The sequence below is a fragment of the Aquarana catesbeiana genome, linkage group LG13, assembly GCF_042186555.1.
Source record: "Aquarana catesbeiana isolate 2022-GZ linkage group LG13, ASM4218655v1, whole genome shotgun sequence".
Classification (NCBI taxonomy): domain Eukaryota; kingdom Metazoa; phylum Chordata; class Amphibia; order Anura; family Ranidae; genus Aquarana; species Aquarana catesbeiana.
Window position 1 is genome coordinate 234,108,929 of NC_133336.1, and position 23,227 is coordinate 234,132,155.

The 23,227-nt window shown below is 42.9% G+C and overlaps 1 protein-coding gene across 4 annotated transcripts in view; it reads left to right on the forward strand.

Annotated features, from left to right (window-relative positions):
* Nucleotides 1-22,331, forward strand: part of LOC141116965 (NACHT, LRR and PYD domains-containing protein 12-like) — a 92,787-nt gene extending 70,456 nt beyond the window's left edge. For 3 of the 4 annotated variants that reach the window (XM_073609496.1, XM_073609497.1, XM_073609499.1), the window contains 3 exons: nt 3,604-3,768; nt 13,896-14,060; nt 15,896-22,331. In XM_073609496.1, the coding sequence (XP_073465597.1) occupies nt 3,604-3,768; nt 13,896-14,060; nt 15,896-15,980 (415 nt within the window). In that variant the 3' untranslated portion in view covers nt 15,981-22,331. The remainder of the gene's footprint in view (nt 1-3,603; nt 3,769-13,895; nt 14,061-15,895) is intronic. The other variant, XM_073609498.1, reaches the window with a different exon arrangement.
* Nucleotides 22,332-23,227: the final 896 nt, after the last annotated feature.

Genomic DNA, 23,227 nt, shown 5'->3' on the forward strand with positions numbered 1-23,227 from the left:
CCTAAATGATTCATATAAAACAAATTTTAACATTATACAAAGATAACCAGAGTAAATCCAAGATGCAGTTTTTAAATTATTATTTAATTTATTAAAGGGAAAAAAGCTGTTCAAACCTGCCTGGCCCTATGTGCAAAAGTAATTGCCCCCTCCCATGCTGAATCGTAAATGAACTATGAGTAATCACAATTTTTTGGAAAGCAGAGTTAAATTTCACTTGCCACACCCAGGCCTGATTACTGCCAGACCTGTTGAATCAAAAAATCACTTAAATAGAAGCTGTTTGACAAAGTGAAGCATGCTAAAAGATCTCAAAAAGCAACACATCATGCCGTGATCTAAAGAAATTCAAGAACAGATGAGAAACAAAGTCATTGACATGTATCAGTCTGCTAAGGATTACAAAGCCATTTCTAAGCCTTTGGGATGCCAGCGAACCATGGTGAGAGCAATTATCCGCAAATGGAGAAAACTCGGAACAGTGGTGAACCTTACCAGGAGTGGCTGGCCAACCAAAATGACTCCAAGAGCACAACGACTCATCCAGGAGGAGAACACAGAACAACATCTAAAGAACTGCAGGCCTCACTTGCCTCAGGTAACATCAGTGTTCATGATTCAACAATAAGAAAGAGACTGGGCAAAAATGGCATCCATGGAAGAGTTCCAAGGCCAAAGCTACTGCTGACCAAAAAGAACACAAAGGCTCATCTCACATTTACCAGAAAACATCTTGATTATCCCCAAGACTTTTAGGCAAATATTCTGTGGACTGATGAGACAAAAATTTTACTTTTTGGAAGCTGTGTGACCCGTTACATCTGGCATAAAACTAATACAGCATTTCATAACAAGAACATCATACCAACAGTCAGACATGGTCATGGTAGCATGACGGTCTGGGGCTGCTTTGCAGCTTCAGGACCTGGACGACTTACCATAATTGATGGTCCATGAATTCTGAGCTCTACCAGAAAATCCTAAAGGAGAATGTCCGGCCATCAGTTTGTGTCCTCGAGCTCAAGTGCACTTGGATTATGCAGCAGGACAATGATCCAAAACACAGCAGCAGGTCCACCTCCAAATGGTTCAAACAAAGCAAAATTTAGGTTTTGGAGTGGCATAGTCAAAGCCCGGACTTAAATCCAATTGAGATGCTGTATCATGACCTTATACAGGCCGTTCATGCTGGAAAACCCTCCAATGTGGCTGAACTAAAACAATTCTGCAAAGAAGAGTGGGGCAAAATTGCTCCACAGAAATGTGAAAGGCTCATTGCCAGTTATCGCAAATGCTTGATTGCAGTTGTTTCCGCCAAGGGTGGCATAACCAGTTATTTGGTTTAGGGGACAATGAATTAGTTTGGTGATCTGAGTCATTTAAGTGTGACAAATTGCAAAAAAATCAGAAAGGGGGCAAATACTTTATCACACAACTGTATATGAAAAGTGTGGCGTGCATTTGTATTTAGCCCACCTGAGACAATACTTTGTAGAACCACCTTTCTCTGCATTTACAGCTGCAATCTTTTTGGGTGCCTCTCTACCTGCTTCGCACATCTAGATAGTGACATGTTTGCCCATTCTTCTTTGGAAAATAGCTCAAGCTCTGTCAGATTGGCGAGTGTCTGAACAGTTATTTTCAAGTCTTGCCACAGATTCTCAATTGGATTTAGGTCTGGAATTTGACTGGCCCATTCTAACACATGAATATGCTTTGATCTAAACCATTCCATTGTAGCTCTGGCTGTATGTTTAGGGTCGTTGTCCTGCTGGAAGGTGAACCTCCACCCCAGTCTCAAGTCTTTTGCAGACTCTAACAGGTTTTCCTCTAAGATTGCCCTGTATTTGGCTCCCTCCATCTTCCCATCAACTCTGACCAGCTTCCCTGTCCCTGCTTAAGAAAAGCATCCCCACAACATGATGCTGCCACCACCATGTTTCACGGTGGGGATGGTGTGTTCAGGGTGATGTGCAGTGCTAGTTTTCCGCTGCACATAGTGTTTTGCTTTTAGGCCAAAATGTTAAATTTTGGTCTCATCTGACCAGAGCACAGCTTCTTCCACACATTTGCTGTGTCCCCCACATGGCTCCTGGCAAGCTGCAAATGTGACTTCTTATGACTTTCTTTCAACAATAGCTTTCTTCTTGCCACTCTTCCATAAAGGCCAGATTTGTGGAGTGCACGACTAATAGTTGGCCTGTGGACAGATTTTCCCACCTGAGCTGTGGATCTCTGCAGCTCCTCCAGAGTTACCATGGGCCTCTTGGCTGCTTCTTTGATGAATGCTCTCCTTGCCCGGCCTGTCAGTTTAGGTGGACGGCCATGTCTTGGTAGGTTTGCAGTTGTACCATACTTTTTCCATTTTCGGATGATGGATTTAACAGTGTTTCGTGAGGTGTTCAAAGCCTGGGATATTTTTTTTATAACCTAACCCTGCTTTAAACTTCTCCACAACTTTATCCATGACCTGTCTGGTGTGTTCCTTGGCCTTCATTTATATTATTTATTTAACCAAACAGTTTTACAAATTTTTTTTCCCACATATACAAATCCATATTTTATCTGTAATATAATAATATCATTCTCTAATTACATTTTAAGGTCCTGATTCAGTCATAAACCCCTACTAACTAACCTCTTATCATATAACCGAATATATTTACTTATACATACCACAGATTTTGAATAGAAAACTTCACCACGCATTCATATTTAGTCTAACATCAAATAATTCCCAACTCACACACAATAACATGAATAACATGAATCACAACAAAAAAAAAAAAAAAGGGGGAAACCCCCCTGACCCCCCACCCCCCTAAAGTTCCCTCAATATTGTCGATGAGGCCCTACACTCTCCCCAAGCTTGCCAAGAAGTTGTGATCTGTTTTTTAGACCTGTTTCCAACACCATCCTCTCTTCCAATGAACGCATCTCGCCCATCTCACACTCCCATTCTTCTATAGAAGACTCTATTCTACTTTTCCACTTCCTGGCTATGATTGTGCGAGCTGCTGTTAGAAAATGTTCCTTGGCCTTCATGATGCGGTTTGTTCACTAAGGTTCTCTAACAAACCTCTGAGGGCTTCACAGAACAGCCGTATTTATATTGATAATAAATTACACACAGGTGGACTCTATTTACTATCTAGGTGACTTCTGAAGACAATTGGTTCCACTAGATTTTAGGGGTATCAGAGCAAAGGGGGCTAAATACAAATGTAAGCCTCACTTTTCAGATATTTATTTGTAAAAGATTTTGAAAACCATTTATCATTTTTCTTCCAATTCACAATTATGTGCCACTTTGTGTTGGTCTATCACCTAAAATCCCAATAAAATACATTTAAGTCTTTGGTTATAATATGACAAAACTTTTTCAAGGCACTGTATGTATTATTATATTTACAACATGCTGACCATGAAAATGTGCCATGAGCTAGAGATGTAATAATTTTGCAAGGGTTCCCCAAGACATGAACATTTTTCCAAGAGTTCCTGTTTATAGAAAAAGTTGAGAAAGGCTGATGTAGAGGATAGTTCATTGCTTTCTGGTGTAGAAATTCATTTTCTTCTGACAACATTCTTTTTTTTCTACAGTTTGTATAATAATCACCTAACAGACAGTTCCTGTCCCTATCTGGCATCTGGAATAAGAAATAACCACACACTGAGGACACTGGACCTGTCCTGGAACAAGCTGATGGGTCCTCATTTCAGGGATCTGGTGGAAGCTCTGACAACAAGCTGGGTAGAGGAATTACAGTAAGTATAACAGGATTGACAGACAATATTCTGGGACAGTTTTACATTCCATACACTGTCCGATAACCCTGTGTATGGTGATATCAGTGTCTCCACCCATGTGCAGTAGGATTTAAGTCTGATACACACATGCTGAATATTGGCAGGTTCAGCAGAAACCATTCGATATTCAGCACGCTGGGTTGAACAAAAAAACATCAAACTGTGCACAAGGCTTTAGGGATACATCACACAGTACTGGCGGGGCCCTATACAATGCCTCTTAATGCCAATAAATAATAATCTCTCTGGCTTTATTATCCCAAGATGGCAGAGGGTGGTGGAGTAAACTCCAGTGTTGACAACTCAGCTGTATTCTATTAAATGTTATCTTCACCTATATGGCAAATGTGATACAGTAAATCAGCTTAGTGAACAAATTGTGTAAATGGTATATACAGTATTACCTATTTTTTTTAGTCTGAAGTATTGTTTTGTGCCCTGCTGGATAGTGTTGCCCCTTTTGGGATCAGAAATGTATGTGAGCGCTCCAACTCAGGACTTTGGGCCCCAGTGCATGCCAATGTTAATTATTTCCTCACTGATCATTGCAGCATATAGGGATTGTTTCCTAGAATTGGGTTCCTGAGAGTAAATTTACTTTTAGTGTGAGAGCTTGTTGTAGTATTGTTCATCACATTCCATTGTGTGACTTAGAAAATTTAGAAATTTCTTGTACTATTGCTGTATTTCACTGTGCCTGCTATCCTTGTCATTGCATACCGTTGTGTTAATTCACCATTGGATTTACCCATTGAGTTTTTTTTTGCTTTATTTGTTTAAAGCCTGTCAAACCTCACAAGGGATGTCAATGAGTTTTGGCCAAGTTGGGTGGCTCATTGCAGGTGGCGGACAAAAGAACACAATTTTTAGTGATTCCTTGGAGGGTGAGCGCTAGGAGTGGGGGCTTGTCCATGCTTGCTGTCTGGTGCTTTTGTACTAGCTTCCTATCAGTGAGTGTTCATGCAAGACATGAAAATGGACCAAGCCAATATATACGCATTGCTAGAGTAGAGGTAGGAAATTCCAGCCTGCTTCTATGTTGAGAGCTTGCATATGACAAGAGACGAAAAGTTGCAGGTAATCCACCTGAAGTCACCAGAAAGTCACTCAGAGAGTTCTAGCCAGATGTTGCCAGATCCAGGTTTGGTTACTACAGCCTCTGCTCCATCATCAGGGTTTTCTCTTATGTTTTGCTCCATGGATAAGAGAAGATAGTTGAAAGTTTTGTGAAGTGCTCATGTGCACCTGTCAATATAGATAGGGAATTAAAAGTGTGCAAGAGCCTGTTTCAGATGTCACTTGGAACCTAAGAAGAAATAAGGCAGGCTGCACTGCTAAGGAAGCTTTTTGAGATCTTCTGAAGAGTGGAAAACTATGCTGAACTGATATATCTATTTGAACAGACCAATCAAGAAAAAGGAGAGAAGTTGTCCTCTTTCACGACACACCTGGACAAGATTCTCCACCAGGTCATACTGAAGGGTGAAATGGAGACAGAAACTGCAAGTAAAGCCTTGCTGACTGAGGTTCTTAAAGGGATACAACCTCTAGACCGCATAATGTCTTAGCTTTGGACAGGACATCAAAGTAACCCCTTTACCTATCCCAAGATAATTAAGGCAACCTGATGGAAAGTGTGAGAACGGAGTTGTGATGCCTGGGACTCCTCCTGCTGCAGATTAGAGCATGCTGTATCCCCAGAAATGAAAGAAAAGGCTTACTCTGATTAGGCATATTATCTCTGACTAAAATTTTTCTGACAATTTTAAACTGCTGTATCTTCTGCTGAGGTTTAGCTAAAAAAAAAATTCTACAGCTTTGGTCATGTCATTTACCTGTAATGAAGTATGTCCCACACTGGGTAAGCAGCTGGATTCTGGAGAAATCTTCATTTTAGGGATGCTTGTGCTCCTTTTGTCCCTGAACTTCCAGCACTGCAGGGGTTAACAGCTTTGGGTCTTCAGTCAGAGCAGCAGTACAGATAGTTCGACAGGGACATGCCTCCCCTTCCTCTTCCTCCACTGGGAAAAGTTCTTCTTGATTACACTGTTTGTAACACAATCTGTGAATGGGGGAGAAAACACTGGGCTGATCAGACTCTCCCCATTCACATATCATGTGCTCTAAAACCTGGATATATCTTACAGCATCGATGGTGCCTTTCCAGATGTGCAAGCTGCTCATTCTATGTGCACTAATGCCCCCCCCCCCATACCATCAGAGATGCAGGCTTTTGAACTGAGCACTGATAAGTCAGACGGTCCCTCCCCTCTTTAGTCTGGTGGACACGACACCCATGATTGCCAGAAAGAATGAAAAATTTCGATTTGTCTGGCCACAGAATAGTTTTCCACTTTGCAACAGACCATTTTAAATGACCTTCGGGCAAGGAAGACGGTGGTGTTTCTGAATCATGTTCAGATATGGCTTCTTCTTTGCATGATAGAGCTTTACCTTGCATTTTTGGATGGCAGGGCAAACTGTGTTCACTAACAGTGATTTTTGGAAGTATTCTTGAGCCATGCAGTGATGTCCATCACAGAACCATGCCTGTTTTAAATGCAGTGCCCTCTGAGGGCCCGAACATCACGGGCATCTGATATTGCATTTTAGCCTTGTCCCTTGCGCACAGAGATTTCTCCAGATTCTTGGAACTTTTTGATGATGATGTGTACTGTAGATGATATCTTTTAGTCTTTGCAATTTTTTTTTTTAACATTTCAAGTTTATTGGAAGAAAGAATAGTAAACAAAGAATACACTGTATATTGCAGGTTCTGCAGGTACAACTGCGTACTTTTCGTTTTTTTTTTTTTTTTTTTTTTTTTTTTACACAGTAAACAATTAGTGTGAAACTCGTATATCAGTCTAATTTTTTAACAGACATCGCATCACTGAGATTATTTCCACTAAGCTGACTTTGTGGCTATCAGAAAAATAAAAAATAGAGGATAAACCTTGAAATTTCTATCTATGTAGTCGCAAGCCTTTGCGATAAACATTTCTTATCAGTTGTTCAGCTTGTTTATTGTTTAGAATACATAAAAGTGTGGTCTCTTTAATTCTCTGGAACAATCTCACCAAGATCTATAAGAGAAGTACGGATTTCCGGGATATACACCAGTGGAAACATAGGCTATAGGTCAACCACGGAGTGGTTAGTAAGTTAGATTGTAGAAAAGAAGTATAAAAGAATAAGAAAGTGAGATAATGAAGTGAATGGCAGAAGTAGAGCACAGAGGTGGGGCACCCGCCCCGATCTCGACATCCCCACCACACCCGATTCAGGCGGGGAATTCCGCAGAATATTTGAAGATCAGCCAGGGCTGCCAAGTTTTGTGGAATCGGTCGATATGGCCTTTGTCTTGGGCCAATACATCTTCCATTTCATGGATTTCACTGACTCTCGACAGCCAATCCCTCACAGTTGGGACAGATGTGGAGAGCCAGTGCAGAGGTATTTGAGATTTGGCTGCGTTGAGGAGATGGATCGTCAACGAGCGTTTGTAGCGCCTAAAAGAGATATTGGATAGATGTAATAGACAACATGCTGGGGTCAATTCTATTCTGGTATCTGTAATTTTTTTAATTAAAACCTTCACTTCATTCCAAAATGGTTCAATTTTGTGGCACTGCCACCAGATGTGAGCTAACGTGCCTTTTTCGGAGAAACATCTCCAGCAGGTGTCTGGTTTTTGTGGATCCCATTTGTGAATCTTGTCAGGAGTGCTGTACCAATGGGTCAGAAGTTTGTAATTCGTCTCTTGCAATTTTGTGCTTATGGAACAGTTATGTGCTAGTGCAGCCACATACCTCCATTGTTTGTCCGAGATCTCCAAGTCAAGTTCTTCCGACCATCTCCTCCTGTGTCCGCACGACATCTCAGTCCCCGAGCGACTCAGCCACCCATATGCAACCGAAGTGGCCTTTTCAATTGGGGTTCCCTCCCGACACACCGATTCCAGAGCCGTCAGGGGTCTGTATAATGATTGGGGTTCTTTAATGTTACCTAAGTAGCTTCTTATTTGGAAGTATGTCCAGAGTTTCAGTCGGGGTCGGTTTATGTCTGTCTTGAATGACGACCAATCTCTGAATTTGTTATCAATATAACAATCTCCGGCCAGTAAGGGATCTCCCGTCGGTATCGATCTAAGAGTCGGATTATGCAGGCCTGGATCAAAGCCTGGATTATCTGTCAGGGGCGTTAGAGGACTAGGTGATGTGGTCAACTTTTTTTGTCTAGCTAGGTCGGTAATGATCTTCAGTGTGGTGCCAGTGATCGGGTGAGACCTAACATCAGGAGGTAATGTTTTGATAGGGGACCATGGCAAGTATCTGAGTGGCAGCTTGGCTAGCGTTGACTCAAGTGATACCCAGTCTTTCTCCGGTTCATGACAGTGCCAGTCTATGATTCTGGTTATGTGTGTGGCCTGGTAGTAACTGCGGAAGTTCGGGAGATGGATTCCACCCAGGTCCTTGGGCCTGGTCAGAATGCCTATTTTGATTCTGGGTTTTTTATGTTGCCAGAGAAATCTCGTGACCATTGTATTAAGTTCGTTGAAAAATTTCTGAGGTATCTCTATCGGTAGTGTGCGGGACAGATATAAAAATTTGGGCAGAACGACCATTTTCACAATGGCCGCCCTGCCAAACCAGGAGAAGTAATTCTCATTCCAGGCTGTGAGGTCCTTCGCACAGTTTTTTAGAAAGGTCACAAAATTTCTCTCGTATGTCATTTTTAGGGATGGTGTGAGCCAAGTCCCCAGATATTTTAGTTTGGCCTTATCCCAGGTAAATGTTGAGTTCGCCTGTGTTAATTGGAGTATACTATCTGGAAGGGAGATGTTCAGGGCCTCTGACTTTGTGTAGTTGATTTTTAGGTTGGATACAAATCCATAGTGTGCGAATTCTTGTAGCAGGTTAGGGAGAGTCGTGATCGGTTTCGTTAAGAAGAACAATAAGTCATCAGCATATGCAGCTACTTTGTACTCTCTATTTTTAATCTGGAAACCCTGTATTGCTGTATTCTTTTGCACTGTTCTTATAAAGGGCTCTAGTGATAGAATGAATAAAAGGGGCGATAGGGGGCACCCCTGTCTAGTTCCGTTTTTAATATACACTTTTTCTGAGAGAATTCCATTTATTTTTAATTCCGCTGACGGGTTTTGATAGAGAGACGAGATCCAATGTAGCATGTTCGGACCCAAGCCCACCTCTCCACACACCGCCAGCATGAAATCCCAAGCCACACGATCGAAGGCCTTCTCCGCATCTGTTGAGAGGAGAAAGCCCTCGATCTTCCTCTGTCTCGCAGCCTGTGTTAGCAAAAGAGCTTTAGTAACGTTGTCCCTGGCCTCTCTGTTTGGCATAAAGCCCACCTGCTCCAAGCCAATTAGCTTCGAGAGCAACGGTCCCATTCTCAGTGCAATGATTTTTGCGAACAGCTTAGCATCAAGATTCAACAAAGAAATGGGACGGTAGCTAGCACATTCCTCTGGGTTCTTGCCCTCTTTCGGTATCACCGTAATATGGGCAGAGAGGAAACCAGGGGTGATACGTCTTGGCTTGGATAAGGCATTCAGTGCGTCTTTTAAGGGTTCGGTTAGGATCTCTATGAAGGACTTGTAGTATGTGGCGGAATATCCATCAGGACCCGGGCTCTTTCCCGCTTTAAGTAATTTGATGGCCTGTTTGACTTCCTCTGTCGTGATTGGGGCTTCTAGGAGATCTGTATCCTCTTTGGGGAGAGATGGTAATCCGCTGTGTCTTATGTAATCTTGTATGATTTGTATCCTATCTCCTGACAGTTGTGGAGGCTTATGTTGTGGGGGAAGATTATACAGTTTCGTATAGAAAGCCTGGAAGTGCTTAGCTATTGCCTCAGGAGTTACCTCAAGCTTCCCCTCCTTGGATCTGATCCCACCTATCTGATTGATTGAATTTTGTTCCCTGAGGGCTCTCGCCAGGAACCTCCCCGCTTTATCACCTGACTCATAATAGAGCCGCTTCTTAAAGAAAAGAATCCGTTTGGCTTTAGTATGGAGAATCTGCTGTAGCTCTTTCCTAGCCTCTAGGAGGCTCTTGGCCGAGGCCTCTGAAAGAGATTGTTTGTGTGAAAGTTCTAGTGTCTCAATTTGGGTGAGTAATTTTCTGATCTGGGCATCTCTTTCCTTTTTGCGTCTTGAACCCATCCCTATCAGGACTCCTCGTATGGTACATTTATGTGCTTCCCATATTAGTAGTGGGTCCATCCCCGGTGTGTTATTATGCTTAAAGAAATCGGTTATGTTGTTTGTAAGTGTAGGTAAGAGTGTCGGGTCTGATAATAGGGACGTGTTCAGTCTCCAAGTCTGTTGTTGTCTATTTGAGTTCTGTAAATCCAGTGTCAGTGAGACAGGTGCGTGGTCTGATATTGTTTGTATACCTATTCTCGCGGTGGATATTTTAGATAAATCTCTTTGAGAAACAAATATGTAATCCAGCCGGGCATATCTGTCGTGTGGTGTCGAGAAATGGGTATAGTCTCTACCTTCGGGATTAAGGAAGCGCCAGGAGTCCACCAACTGGAGCCCGTGTAGGAGAGACTTAATCTTTTTCAGAATTTTGTAGGTAATGCATGTCTTTCCATTGGACGTGTCCAGAAGTGGATTCAGAGGTACATTAAAATCCCCTCCAAGTACAATACAACCATTGGCGAACTCCTGTAGCCTCCTCACAATGAGTTGACAAAAGGTTATGTGGGATTTATTTGGGAAGTATACATTGGCGAGAGTTAAAGGTAAGTCGTTGTATGTACCCTTCAGCAGTACAAATCTGCCCTCAGGGTCACACATCTGTTCGTTTAGTTTAAATGGCGTGTCTTTGCCTATTAGTATCGTTACCCCTTTTGACTTGGAATCAGGTGTGGTAGCATGGAAAGCTCTCGGGAACCGTGGGGATGTTAATTTAGGAATGTTGTTTGTTTTAAAATGGGTCTCTTGTAGAAAAACAAATTGTGGTTTACCTTTTTTAAGTTCTCTGAGCAGAGTGGTACGTCGCTCGGGTATGTTTAAGCCTCTGATGTTGTGAGAAATCACAAGGGGTCGATTCCCCATCGATGTATATACCATGATGACGGAAGAGGAGGAGACGGCCGGATCTCAGATCTGCAAAGATAAAACAGTTACCTGAAGGTCTTACACAAGATCTCCAATCAGATATAGAGTACCTCTGATAACCCGGGCGAGTGCCCCCCCTCCACTGAAGTAAAGGAAAGATAGGGAGGAAGAAAGAAAAAGGGTGAGTGGTAGAGGAAGAGAACAAGCTTAGCAGGGAGTTATTACTATGGGGGTTAATCTCCGCAGGTATTTAAATCTACCCAGTCGGAGGTGTACCCCCAGACGTAAAATATCGAGTAAAATTTGTGGGGACTGTGGGAAGCTACAACGACCAAATGTAGCTTGGGCTCCAAGTAAATGAGGTGTTGTGAAAACTATAAATGTGTGAGCCTAATGTGACACACACGGAGTCTCACGTTAGTAAAGATATTAAAACTATAAAGGTCACACCCGACCAGGATGTGTAACAGGTTAACTCGGGTAATAAACATAGAAACCAGAACCTGAGCCCACATAAAGAAGGTTTAACCGTTATTTGTCACACTCTCAACCAAATGGGAAAACTTCGCTGTCATCTGTGGAGACACCCCTCATCTAAGTAAATAATCAAATCTGATCAGTCTGCATATGGTAACATAAAAAAAAAAAAAAAAAAAAAAAAAAAAAAAAAAAAAAAAAGGGGGGGGGAGGGTGAGGAGGGGGGGATGGAGGCTAGAGGGGGAGGGAGGGAGGTAGAGGAAGAGAAGGAAGGGGATGGGGGGGGGGGGAGACGGGGGAAGGGTTAGAGGGGAGTAGGGGGGGGACAGGGGGAGGGAAGGGGGGGGGAGAAGGGAACATCAGCAAGCAGCCTCTACTCCTATTAATCATCTCCCATCCAAACTTCTTGCCCCCTCACAGTTTTGTAAATCTTCATGGTGTCGGTGTTGCAGTGAGCCACGTCCAGGGCACCTCTTTTGTCACACCTGGGTTCAAGAAGCCCCATCGATCAAAAAGAAATATGGTCCTGGGGGGGTAGCTGTTCTCTTGATCAAACTTCAGAGCTTGCAGCTCAAGCTTACTGGCTGTGCAGGAAGCCATGGAGTGGTGTTGTAGGTGCACCTTCATATGGTGTTTGTAAAGGTGATCATCCCTATTTCCCCTCCTCCCTCGTCTCCCCTCTCTAGGGAGGGTGTTCCACAGGCGACATCAGTGTGACATGTGCATCAGTGTGGTAAGAGTCATGTTCTGGGCTGTAGGTTTGTTAAGGTCATGTCCATTGTGGAGTAAAGGATACTATGCACATTCCTGGGCTCTGGATGGACCGGCTGGCCTCCTCGGGGTTTCTGCGTGGGAGCTGTGTCCTTTGTTCTGCTTGTGTTTTTTCGCTAGCCTTTTGTCTGGCGAGGAGAACGGAGAAGTGGGGGGACTCCTTACCAAAGGTGGTTGTAGGATCTCTTCGTACCATTCCGGTAATTCCATTGGTTCCAAGCCTAAAGCTTCACAGAACTCTGGTAAGTCTGCTGGCGAGCGCAGAATAGCTTGATGACCATTATAGGTAACTGTAAGCGCGAAGGGAAATCTCCAAGTGTATCTCAGATCTTTTGCTCTCAATTTCTCCAGCAGGGGTCGTAGCGCACGTCTGTTCTTTAGAGTAATCTGAGAAAGATCCTGGAACAGCATAATCGTGGCGCCATTAAATATAATTTGCTCATTTTGTCTCGCTTTTCTCATTATCTCTTCTTTGGTGGTAAAGCTTTGTAAGCAACAAATTATGTCACGGGGCGGTGCAGTATCTGGACCTCTGGGTCTGAGGGCTCTGTGAGCTCTAACAAAATCGATTTCCGTGTCTTCCTGTCTCTCAAGCAAGCTGTTGAAGACTCTCCGGAGTGCTGTGGTGATCTGATCTTGATCTACTGATTCCGGGATCCCCCTGACCCTGATATTACACCTCCTCCCCCGGTTATCGAGGTCTTCAATGTGTCTATTCATATTAATAAAATGCTGCATGTGATTTGACGAAACCATCTCTAGCTTGTGGATTGCTTTATCTCTCTGTCTGCCTGCATTTTCAGCCGCCGCCATCTTTTCATTTATCACCATCATGCTCGTTTTCAGGTCCGTTATGGCGGCGGAAAACGTAGCTTTTATGTCCGCCGCGAATATTGACATGTCCGCAAATGTGAGCGGGTGGTCCGGTGTGGACTTACCCCTGCTGATGTCTTCAGAGGCGGATAGTGAGTCCTCGCTCTCCCCTTCCTCCTGTGGCGTCGGCGCCATCTTGCTTCTCGGGGTACCGCTACGGGCCGCTGAGTTATGTCGGAAGATTTCAGCGATATTGGCACTTGCAGAAGCCGAGTTTCGGCGTGTCCGTGGTCCAGGCGTCCAATGCAGCTTTCTACCCGGCATTTGTGAGCTGTAGGTCGGGTGTAAGGGCTCAGTAACTCCGTGTGTGTCTCAGAGCCTCTTCAGTGAGCAGCCATCTCCGCCGCGCGCCAAGCCACGCCCCCTAGTCTTTGCAATTTTATGTTGAGAAACATTATTCTGAAATTGTTCAACCATTTTTAGAAACAGCGTTTCACAGATTGGTGAACCTCTGCCCAACTTTACTTCTGAGACAATCTGACTCTTTAAAATGACCTTTTTATACCCAATCATGTTACTGACCTGTTGACAGTTAACCTAATTATTTGCAAAGTATTTTTCCAGTTCTTCCTTGTTAGTATCACTTACTTTGCTTTTTGTTGCCCTGTCCCAACTTTTTTTGAGACAAGTTGTTGCCATCAACTTCAAAATCACAATTTTTTTCTTAAAATTGTATGTTTCCTCAGTTTAAACATTTGATATGTTTTCTATTTTCTATTGTGCATAAAATATGGCTTTTATGAGATTTGCAGATCATTGCATTATGTTTTTATGTAGATTTTACACAGCGTCAAAACTTTTTTGGAATTGTGATTGTAGTTACATTCATTCCTGGGGAGAAAATCATTGGTAACATTCTCTTCTGCAGTTTGAATAATTGTCACCTGACAGGCAGTTCCTGCCCCCACCTGGCATCTGGAATAAGAAATAACAAGACACTGAAGACATTGAACCTGGCTGGGAACAATCTAGAGGGTCCTCATTTTGGTGATCTGATGGAAGCTCTGACAACAAGCCTGATAGAGGAATTACAGTGAGTATAACAGGACTGACTGAGACAATAATATTCTGGGGCAGTTTTACCTTTCATACACGGAACCAAAGGAAGGCTTAGTGCCAATAATTACTCATCTCTCCGGCTTTACCACCCCAAGTTATCAGTAGTGGTGGAGTAATTCTGCAATGCTGCACACTGCTCACAGAACATTTGTTAGAAGTGTGATGCAATAATGTTACCTCATTATTTTTTATTTGGATGTATTTTTGTTCTCTATTGCTGAAAGTTAGTTTGATACCATGAGGATCAGGCTGATCTCACTACAATTATGTCCAAATAGACACAGAAATACATTGTATTTAAATGTAGCACCCTGGTTTAGGCAGGGTTGCTAACAAATTTAGTTTGCCAGGTGGTAATTATCCTGGTTAATTGTTAGAAGATCCACTCTACTCTCTAACTCTGGAATTTCTGCACCTTTTCTCTTCTGTCATTAGGTGGTGCTTTTGCTGGTGACATTAGAATGACAAGGGCTTGGCAAGGTCAATCTGTATGATATTGGGTTAACAGATGAATATGTTCCATTTATGACATGGATTGAGGGGCATGTGGGCTGTATCCCAGTTACTTACTGACTGCCCCCCACAGCTCGGAGCCACCATTGTTAGGATAGATACATTGGTTACAGCCAAAAGGCATGGATCCTGAAGAAGCATGTTACTGTGAAACGCATTGATCCATTACTCCCTTTCGGGAACTTGATTCATGCACCAGATTTTTTCAAAATCTACATGGCAGTCTGACTAGTGTGTGATTTTTATTCTGTTTTAACTATGTAGTAAGGATTTGTAAGATGTTGTTAGCAAAGTTGCAGTGTGTATCCCTTGTGTGGCACTATGAAAGTCCAGCTTTTGACTCTCCCCACTTTTTCCTATTTACAGTAAGAGAGAGGATATTATATTGCAATGTAATTACTTATCTTCTTGTTCGTTCCAGCAGGGTCCCTCTAGCACTGCGGCCAGTTTCCCACTGCCTGCTCTGTAAGCTGCAACCATATCCGGTTGCACTCCAGCCTCCTTAGCCTCCTTAGCCTAAAATTCAGGGTCATTGTCCCTGTATTGTACATAATGATGCCAAGACTACACCCACAGACAAAAGCTTCAGGCAAAAAAGAGTGCAGTAGATGGCTGGAATGGAGGCACAAGCTAACTGCTACAGGTTGTGCAATAACCCCTAGACATAACAGCCAGTTACCTCTCACAGTGTGGGGGCCCCACAGCAAGGTTAGATTTTTGAAAAATTCCTGAAGTTGGGCTTTAACCCTTCCGCTGTTGGGGTCTGCTATCCAATTTCGTTCCACAGCGGGCCCCATTCCTGCTGTCTTGGGGCCTCCCACAGTGGTGGAATGCCAGGGTCCAGTTGTAAGTGCAACCTTGGTGAGTCTAGTAGTTCCACCACTGGCATATGCACTGCTGGCCTTTGCTAGGCCCTAGATCAGGAATCCTCAAACTACGGCCCTCCAGCTGTTGCGGAATTACACATCCCATGAGGTATTGTAAAACTCTGACATTCACAGACATGACTAGGCATTATGGGAATTGTAGTTCTTGAACAACTGGAGGGTCGTAGTTAGAAGACCCCTGCCCTAGATACCTGGCAGACACAAGCTGCGCATATGTGCAAGTGCCCTCATTTTAAATATGATGACACAGAATAGGGATGGAGAAGCCAATGCCTTTAGCAGTTTAGTCCTGCTTTAAAGTCATACAAGAAGGTGGTAAGTTGGTGTAATGGGCATCCTGAAGGATGCTGGGAAATAGTGCGTGAGCGTTCTATTTAGATCTAATGACTGTTTATATCCTCTCTTCTAGGATAAGGAACCCTGCGTCACAAGAAACAATAAGTGAACTAAAAAAGCTAAAAGAACTCCGGCCAGGACTGAAGGTTAACATATAATAAGCTTAAGCAGCCCAATCATTGGCTTGTGTTTGATAGCTGCTGGGTCCCGCCCAAGTAATTTTTCGCCTTCACTGATGAGCACTGATGAGGCGGCACTGATGGGCACTGGTAGGCTGAACTGGTGGGCATTGATGAGGTGGCACTGATGAGGCGGCACTTATGGGCACTAATGAGGTGGCACTGATGAGGCGGCACTAATATGCAGCACTCATGGGCACTGATAGGTGGCACTGATGAGCATTGATAGGCGGCACTGATGGGCACTAATAGTGCACTGATTTGTAAAGCGTTGTGCAAACTGTTGGTGCTATATAAAGCCTGTATAATAATTAGTGGCTGTACATGACATGAGCAGCTCCCCTGAGAGCACATAAATGAGGATAAAAAAAGTCTGGCTAAGGATATGCTGCATAAAATTATGGACTGCAATATCGCAATTGGGGGAGCACAGATGTAACCACAAAAATCCAGAAATAGAATGAGACCCAACCTTTGTTATTGTTGCTATGCTGGCAACACCCAGGTCTATGTGTTTACTGGTGGAAAGTCAGACCATAAAGGCACAGCTTCTGTGAATAAATGAATTAAGCTGCAAGAACACATAGGGGGGATTTACTAAGATTGGAGAGTTCAAAATTTGTTGCCTCCAGCATTGCTCCTGTTTCTTCTTGCTGTAGGCCGCCATTTTGTCGAAGACCAGAGCAGTCCTTATTGAGAACTCTCCCCTTTCCTTAGTCTCAAAAACTATATGCCTATTTCTGTAATTACAATGTGTGCATTTCCAGCCTTGATTTTCTGTCTTGGCTCAGCTAGAGAAGAAGGCTGACTGAAGTTTTACAGTGCTGATGTTCATATTGCTACCAAAGAAGAATCAGGCAGATACGTCAAGACGCTACCCTTGTAAGATGAAAACGTTTGTGTCTCCCTGGCATTAGAGTCCTGTCACCTCTCCTGCTTTTTTTCTATTCTCTAATCTTTTTTTCCTTCTGCACAGTCTTTTCATTTCTACTATTTTCTGCCCCTCAGCAGCAGTAAATCTTGAGACTGTCAGCTGACTGGCCTCTAGTGGTTCATTGATTATTTGCACAGTGCCAAGAATACAGGACAACAGAGCATGTGCAGAGCAGGGTAAGACAGAGCTTTACAGGATTATAAACAGTAAGGGCACTTTTTTGTAATGTTTTTATTATGACTCCAACCGTTGTATTTGTGACCTATCCCTTGCTGAGACCTCTATGCCTGGCCATATAAGCAGATACCATCCCTGTGGACAGTCTTCATCAGATAGTTGAACTCACCAAATGCCATTTCTCATCCACAAAGACCTTTATTGAATGTCGCAGGTTACAGCAGACAACAGGATATAGCAGTCGATTGAAAAGACGGTATTTGCAGGTCAAGACATGGTAATAAGTTCCCCGGGGCGAGCAGATTAACATGTGGCCCTGGGATAAAGATGGCTGTTTGTCTCAATAAAGACAAATTGTGAAGGAAGAGGAAATACATCATAAGTGGGAGGGAACACAGAAAAGGATGGTGCAATAACCAAAATAACCACAAGATGGCAGTATATTAACCAAATTATATTGAGACCAATAAACAATGACTAAAGAAAATAAACTATATAAATACTCAATTCACAGTATTATGAACATAACCATGACTATGTATTGTATTATATTGTCATACAAGTGTAACAGCACAGTTTTTCTGAATGAAGATCAACTTTAACAATAACATAATATTAATTATTGTGGTGTTTTTATATGGATTTTTTGTATTAAAATGTATGTATTTATTTTGTAGACATCTTGAGCAGTTTTATGGTTCATGTTGCATTGGCTGGGAGGAATGTGTAGATGTGTGTGTGTAAAGCGAGTCCACGTTAGATGGGAACTAAATTTAAAGGCCCGGTGTAGTGAAGTAGTAGTGGGTAGATAATTAATTATTTAGTCATTATTAGTATAATGTGAGTAATTTCCAGCAGCAACCGGATTCTTCCAGAAGAGATGCATTTATTGAAATTTCAGACAGAACAAAGTCCATAAGATACTTGCAACAGATGACAAAATCCAACAGAGTGAATATAAAATAGGTGACAGGCTATTTGTGCAGCATTCAGACACCTTCAGAGAACCCAGTTCCTTCTGTCACCTCCATGGAGAATGAAAAGACTGACTGCCAGCTTGAATCGTCCACCTGAAATACTAGTACACTGGGGGGGGGTTCTGCTATGTCAACCCAAAATACTCTTTGATCTTAATGGTAATCAAAGTGAAAAGACTACTTGTAATTACCATCAAAAAAAACTTCTTCTATGGTCCTTTATCATCCTTAACCACTTCCGGACCGCCGCACGCCGATATAGGTCCTAACTTTGAAGAGGGATATTTTTGTTATGGCAGCAGCTAGCTGCCATAATAGCTTCTTCTTCGGCCGGCGGTCTGGTTTCTGATAATAGTGGTCTCTGCGGCGGATTCACTGCAAGATCACTTTTATCGGCGGCGGGAGAGGGCCTCCGCCCTCCGCCGCTTACCGGGGCCGTTGGTAGCGGCGGAGGCGATCGGATGTTACTCCGTCCTGGGTATGGAGACGAATGAGGGAAAGATGGCCCCCACCCGTCTCCATATCATTGCTGGGTGGAAGCAACGTCAAAACGTCACTTCTGCCCATAGCTCTTAAAGGGCCATCTTTTTTTCTTTTTTTTTTTTCAAATGACAATTTTTTTTTTTTTATTGCATTTTAGTGTAAATATGAGATGTGAGGTCTTTTTGACCCCAGATCTCATATTTAAGAGGTCCTGTCATGCTTTATTTTTCTATTACAAGGGATGTTTACATTCCTTGTAATAGGAATAAAAGTGAAATATTTTTTTTTTAAAAGAACAGTGTAAAAATAAAAGGTAAAATAAATAAGAAAAAAAAAGAATTTTAAACGTGACCCATCCCACCGAGCTTGCGTGCAGAAGCGAACGCATACGTGAGCAGCGCCCGCATATGAAAACGGTGTTTAAACCACACATGTGAGATATCGCCGCGATTGGTAAAGGGAAAGCAATAATTGTAGCCCTAGAACTCCTCTGTAACTGAAAACTGGTAACCTGTAGAATTTTTTAAACGTCGCCTATGGAGATTTTTAAGGGTAAAAGTTTGTTGCCATCCCACGAACGGGTGCAATTTTGAAGCGTGACATGTTGGGTATCAGTTTACTTGCCGTAACATTATCTTTCACAATATAAAAAAAAAAAATTGGGCTAACTTTACTGTTGTCTTATTTTTTTTTATTCAAAAAAGTGTACTTTTTTCAAAAAAAAGTGCGCTTGCAAGACCTGTGTGACAGAAAGTATTGCAGCGACCGCCATTTTATTCTCCAGGGTGTTAGAAAAAAACGTACAATGTTTGAGGGTTCTAAGTAATTTTCTAGCAAAAAAAAATGTTTTTAACAAATCTCAGAAAGAGGCCCGGTCCTTAAGTGGTTAAGTATGTAAACAATGTACCCTTTGAAATGTTCAATTAGATTAACAGGCCATACCTCACATACCTAGGTAGACCCGCATGAGATCAACACATCAAAGGGTCATCAGCTGTCCCTTTGATATGTTAAAATTGAGTTGGCAACTCAACCATTATTAACTGAATTGTGGCCTGGTCAATATTGTACTGTATGTGTACACATATATAATAATATAATATCCTACATAAACCGGCCGACATATTACAACACCCAGCAGCCAACTTTTACGAAATTAAATGATAGCAAAGTTTCACAAATCTGTATTTCTTCTCCAACAGTCACAAAAAAATTCTAGCCCACCTGGCTACATTTCTGCAGCTCCATCTCGTTTAGATCATTTAATACACACGGAGATCTCAGAATGTACTTCACACCCCACGGCGGCCATTTTCCTCCCCTCAGCCTGTAAGAGGCCTGACCACAAAGAGGACATTTCTGTACAGAGAAGGTCTGCCTGAGTGACAGGATGGCTCAGCCAATCACAGGAGAGGAGCTGAGAGGCGGGAACACATGAGGGAACTGCTGTGAGCTGTGAGGTGAGTGACAGGATGGCTCAGCCAATCACAGGCGAGGAGCTGAGAGGAAGTAACACATGAGGGAACATCAGAGAACTGGGAGGTGAGTGACAGGACTGCTCAGCCAATCACAGGAGAGGGGCTGAGAGGAAGGAACACATGAGGGAACATCAGTGAACTGGGAGGTGAGTGACAGGAGGACTTAGCCAATCACAGGATAGGAGCTGAGAGGCGGGAACTGCTGTGAGGGGAGTGACAGGACAGCTCAGCCAATCACAGGAGGGGAGCTGGGATGCAGGAACACATGAGGGAACCTCAGAGAACTGGGAGGTGAGTGACAGGACTGCTCAGCCAATCACAGGAGAGGAGCTGAGAGGCGGGAACGCATGAGGGAACTGCAGAGAACTGTGGGGTGAAAGATAGGAGGGTTCAGCCAATCACAGGAGAGGAGCTGAGAGGCAGGGACACCTGAAGGGACAGCTGCGAACTGTGAGGTGAGTGACAGGACTGCTCAGCCAATCACAGGAGAGAGGCTGAGAGGCGGGAACACCTGAAGGGACAGCTGGGAACTGTGAGGTGAGTGAAAAGACTATTCAGCCAATCACAGGAGAGGGGCTGAGAGGTGGGAACTGTGAGGTGAGTGACAGGCCACCTCAGCCAATTACCACAGTGCAGTTGAGAGGTGGAACATTTGAGGTTATAAATATTAGAGGGTGACAGGAGAGTAGATGTGAGGTGGAAACACCTGAGGAAACTGTTGTGAGGTGAGTGACAAGCTCTCTCAGCCAATTACAGCAAAGCAGATGGAAGGTGGGACAGCTCTAAAGGGAGTGACCAGTCTCCTCAGCCAACCATAGGAGAGGAGCTTGGAAGCAGGGACAGCTGTGAGATGAATGACAGGTCTCCTCAGCCAATCATAGGAGAGAATGTGGGAGGCAGGAATACTTGAGGAAAATGATGTGAGGTGAGTGAAAAGCTCCCTCAGCCAATTACAGGAGAGTAGCTGGGAGTTGTGACCAATGTGAGGTGAGTGACAGGTTTCCTCAGCCAATCACAGGAGAGGAACTAAGGGACAAGAACACCTGAGGGGACAACTGTGAAATAAATGTCAGACTCCTTTCAGCCAATCACAGGATAGTATTTGGGAGGCAAGAACAGGTAACAGCTATGAGGTGACTGAGAAACTCTCTCAGCCAATTACAGGAGAGAAGCTGGAAGACCTGAAGTAACAGCTGTGAGATGAGTGGCCAATTTTACCAGCCAATCACAGGAGTGGGCCTGGAGGTGAAAACACCTGACTTGACAGCTGTGAGGGGTAGCTCGGATGGTCTCTGGGGGGGTGGGGGGTTGGGGCAGTCAGTCATGTACTAGAAGTCACATGACATCCATTGTATTCTATATTATAATGAGGGAAATGCTGCTTTATCTGTGACCGGGAACAGATATGACCTCTCAAGGATTAGACTGATAGAAGCTGCCACAAAATCCAACACATGTCCTCCCATCCCCCACCCTCCAGGAGATTAACCACTTGCCCTCCCGCTAATTCACCCCCCTTGATGACCAGGCCATTGTTTGCGATATGGCACTGCGTTACTTTAACAATTGCGTGGTCGTGCAACGTTATACCCCCCAAAAAACCTGACGTGCTTTTTTTTTCCCACGAATAAAGTTTTCTTTTAGTGGTATTTGATCACCTTTGTGGTTTTTATTCTTTGCGCTATAAACAAAAAAAGAGCAACAATTTAAAAAAATATTAACATTTTTACTTTCTGCTGTAAAACATATCCAATAAAAAAATGTAAAAAAATCTAATTTCTTCATCATTTTAGGCCATTATGTATTCTGCTACATATTTTTGGTAAAAAAAAAACAAATCCCAAAAAGCATCTATTGATTGTTTTGCGCAAAAGTTATTGCGTCTACAGACTATGGCGATATTTTTATTTATTTTAAAAAAAAAATTTTTACTAGTAATGGCTGATAGGGTTGAAATAATGACTTAGAGTTCCACTTAAATTGTGTACGTATCAATTGTTCTATTGAAATTGTTTGTGCTCCTTTCTTACCTGTGTACGTATCAATTGTTCTATTTAAATTGTTTGTGCTTTTTCTCTTCTGTGTACGTATCAATCTGTATCTAGATGGAATTTGGAACTGCTGAATAATCATTACATGTTCGCTGATAAGAAACTCTTTGTACCTTAACCTCATTTGGTAATGCCGATAAGATTACTGCTTGTAGAGCTGCCTATAAAAGGCCTTTGAAAGAAGTAAAAGGGTGCAGTTCTCTCTTGCTCCGGACTGTGACACAGACTAATCTGACTCTGTGTCATTATTCTTATAGAAGCAATAATTTGACAAAGCAATATAAACTTAAAGCAACTTATTTAAGAGTTGCCCCTAACATTTTGGCGCCCGAAGAACAGGGACTCACCAAGTTGCTACAAGAGGTGGCTGAGCTACGCTGACGGAACGAAAGGACAGGCATTCCGGGAACCACAGATCAAAAACCTGGCTTTATTTTTCTTATATTCTTATATTCTGTGCTCCCCTGATTTGTGCCTATCCGTTCTGTCAGTTACGGTTCTCCTGGTTTTAAAACACCAGCCTCTGTAGTGGTGAGTCTAGAATTACTGCATATTTTGGTTTATATTGCTGGGATTATTTGTTTATTTGTTGTCTGTCTTGTCTGTCTTGTTGAGAAAGTGAATGAGCCTTGTCAAGGATGGTATGAGTTAGAAGGGGATTGCTGAACTAAGCAACGGAATGCGCCCTTACCTCGCAAGAGGACTTTGGGGGTCTGACGCTTATGCTTAACCTCACATCTAACTCATAAACCATAGACGGGTTGAGAGTATAAGCCCTGTCTGCTCCATAAAGCAGGGATAAGAGTGCATGAGAGGGATCCCAGATACGGGGAGGAAATAAGGTCTCCATAAAGTCCGGAGATCTAGTCGGATACCTGGCCACTTAAAGGAATGCTTGTATATGTTGTAGCCGCATTTTTGTATATGTTGTAGCCGCATTCTGGTTTGTTATTGGGCTAGCATATAAAGTAATTATTTGTTAGTTGGGCTAGCATATAAAGTAATTCGATTTCAGAAATCTCATTCCGGAGAGGTTTTTAGTATTCTAGCACCCTAGGAGGAAGGCAATGAGGAACTAGTGTAACTTAGCTAAGTGTTTTATATTGTACACTAAGTGTCCCACACG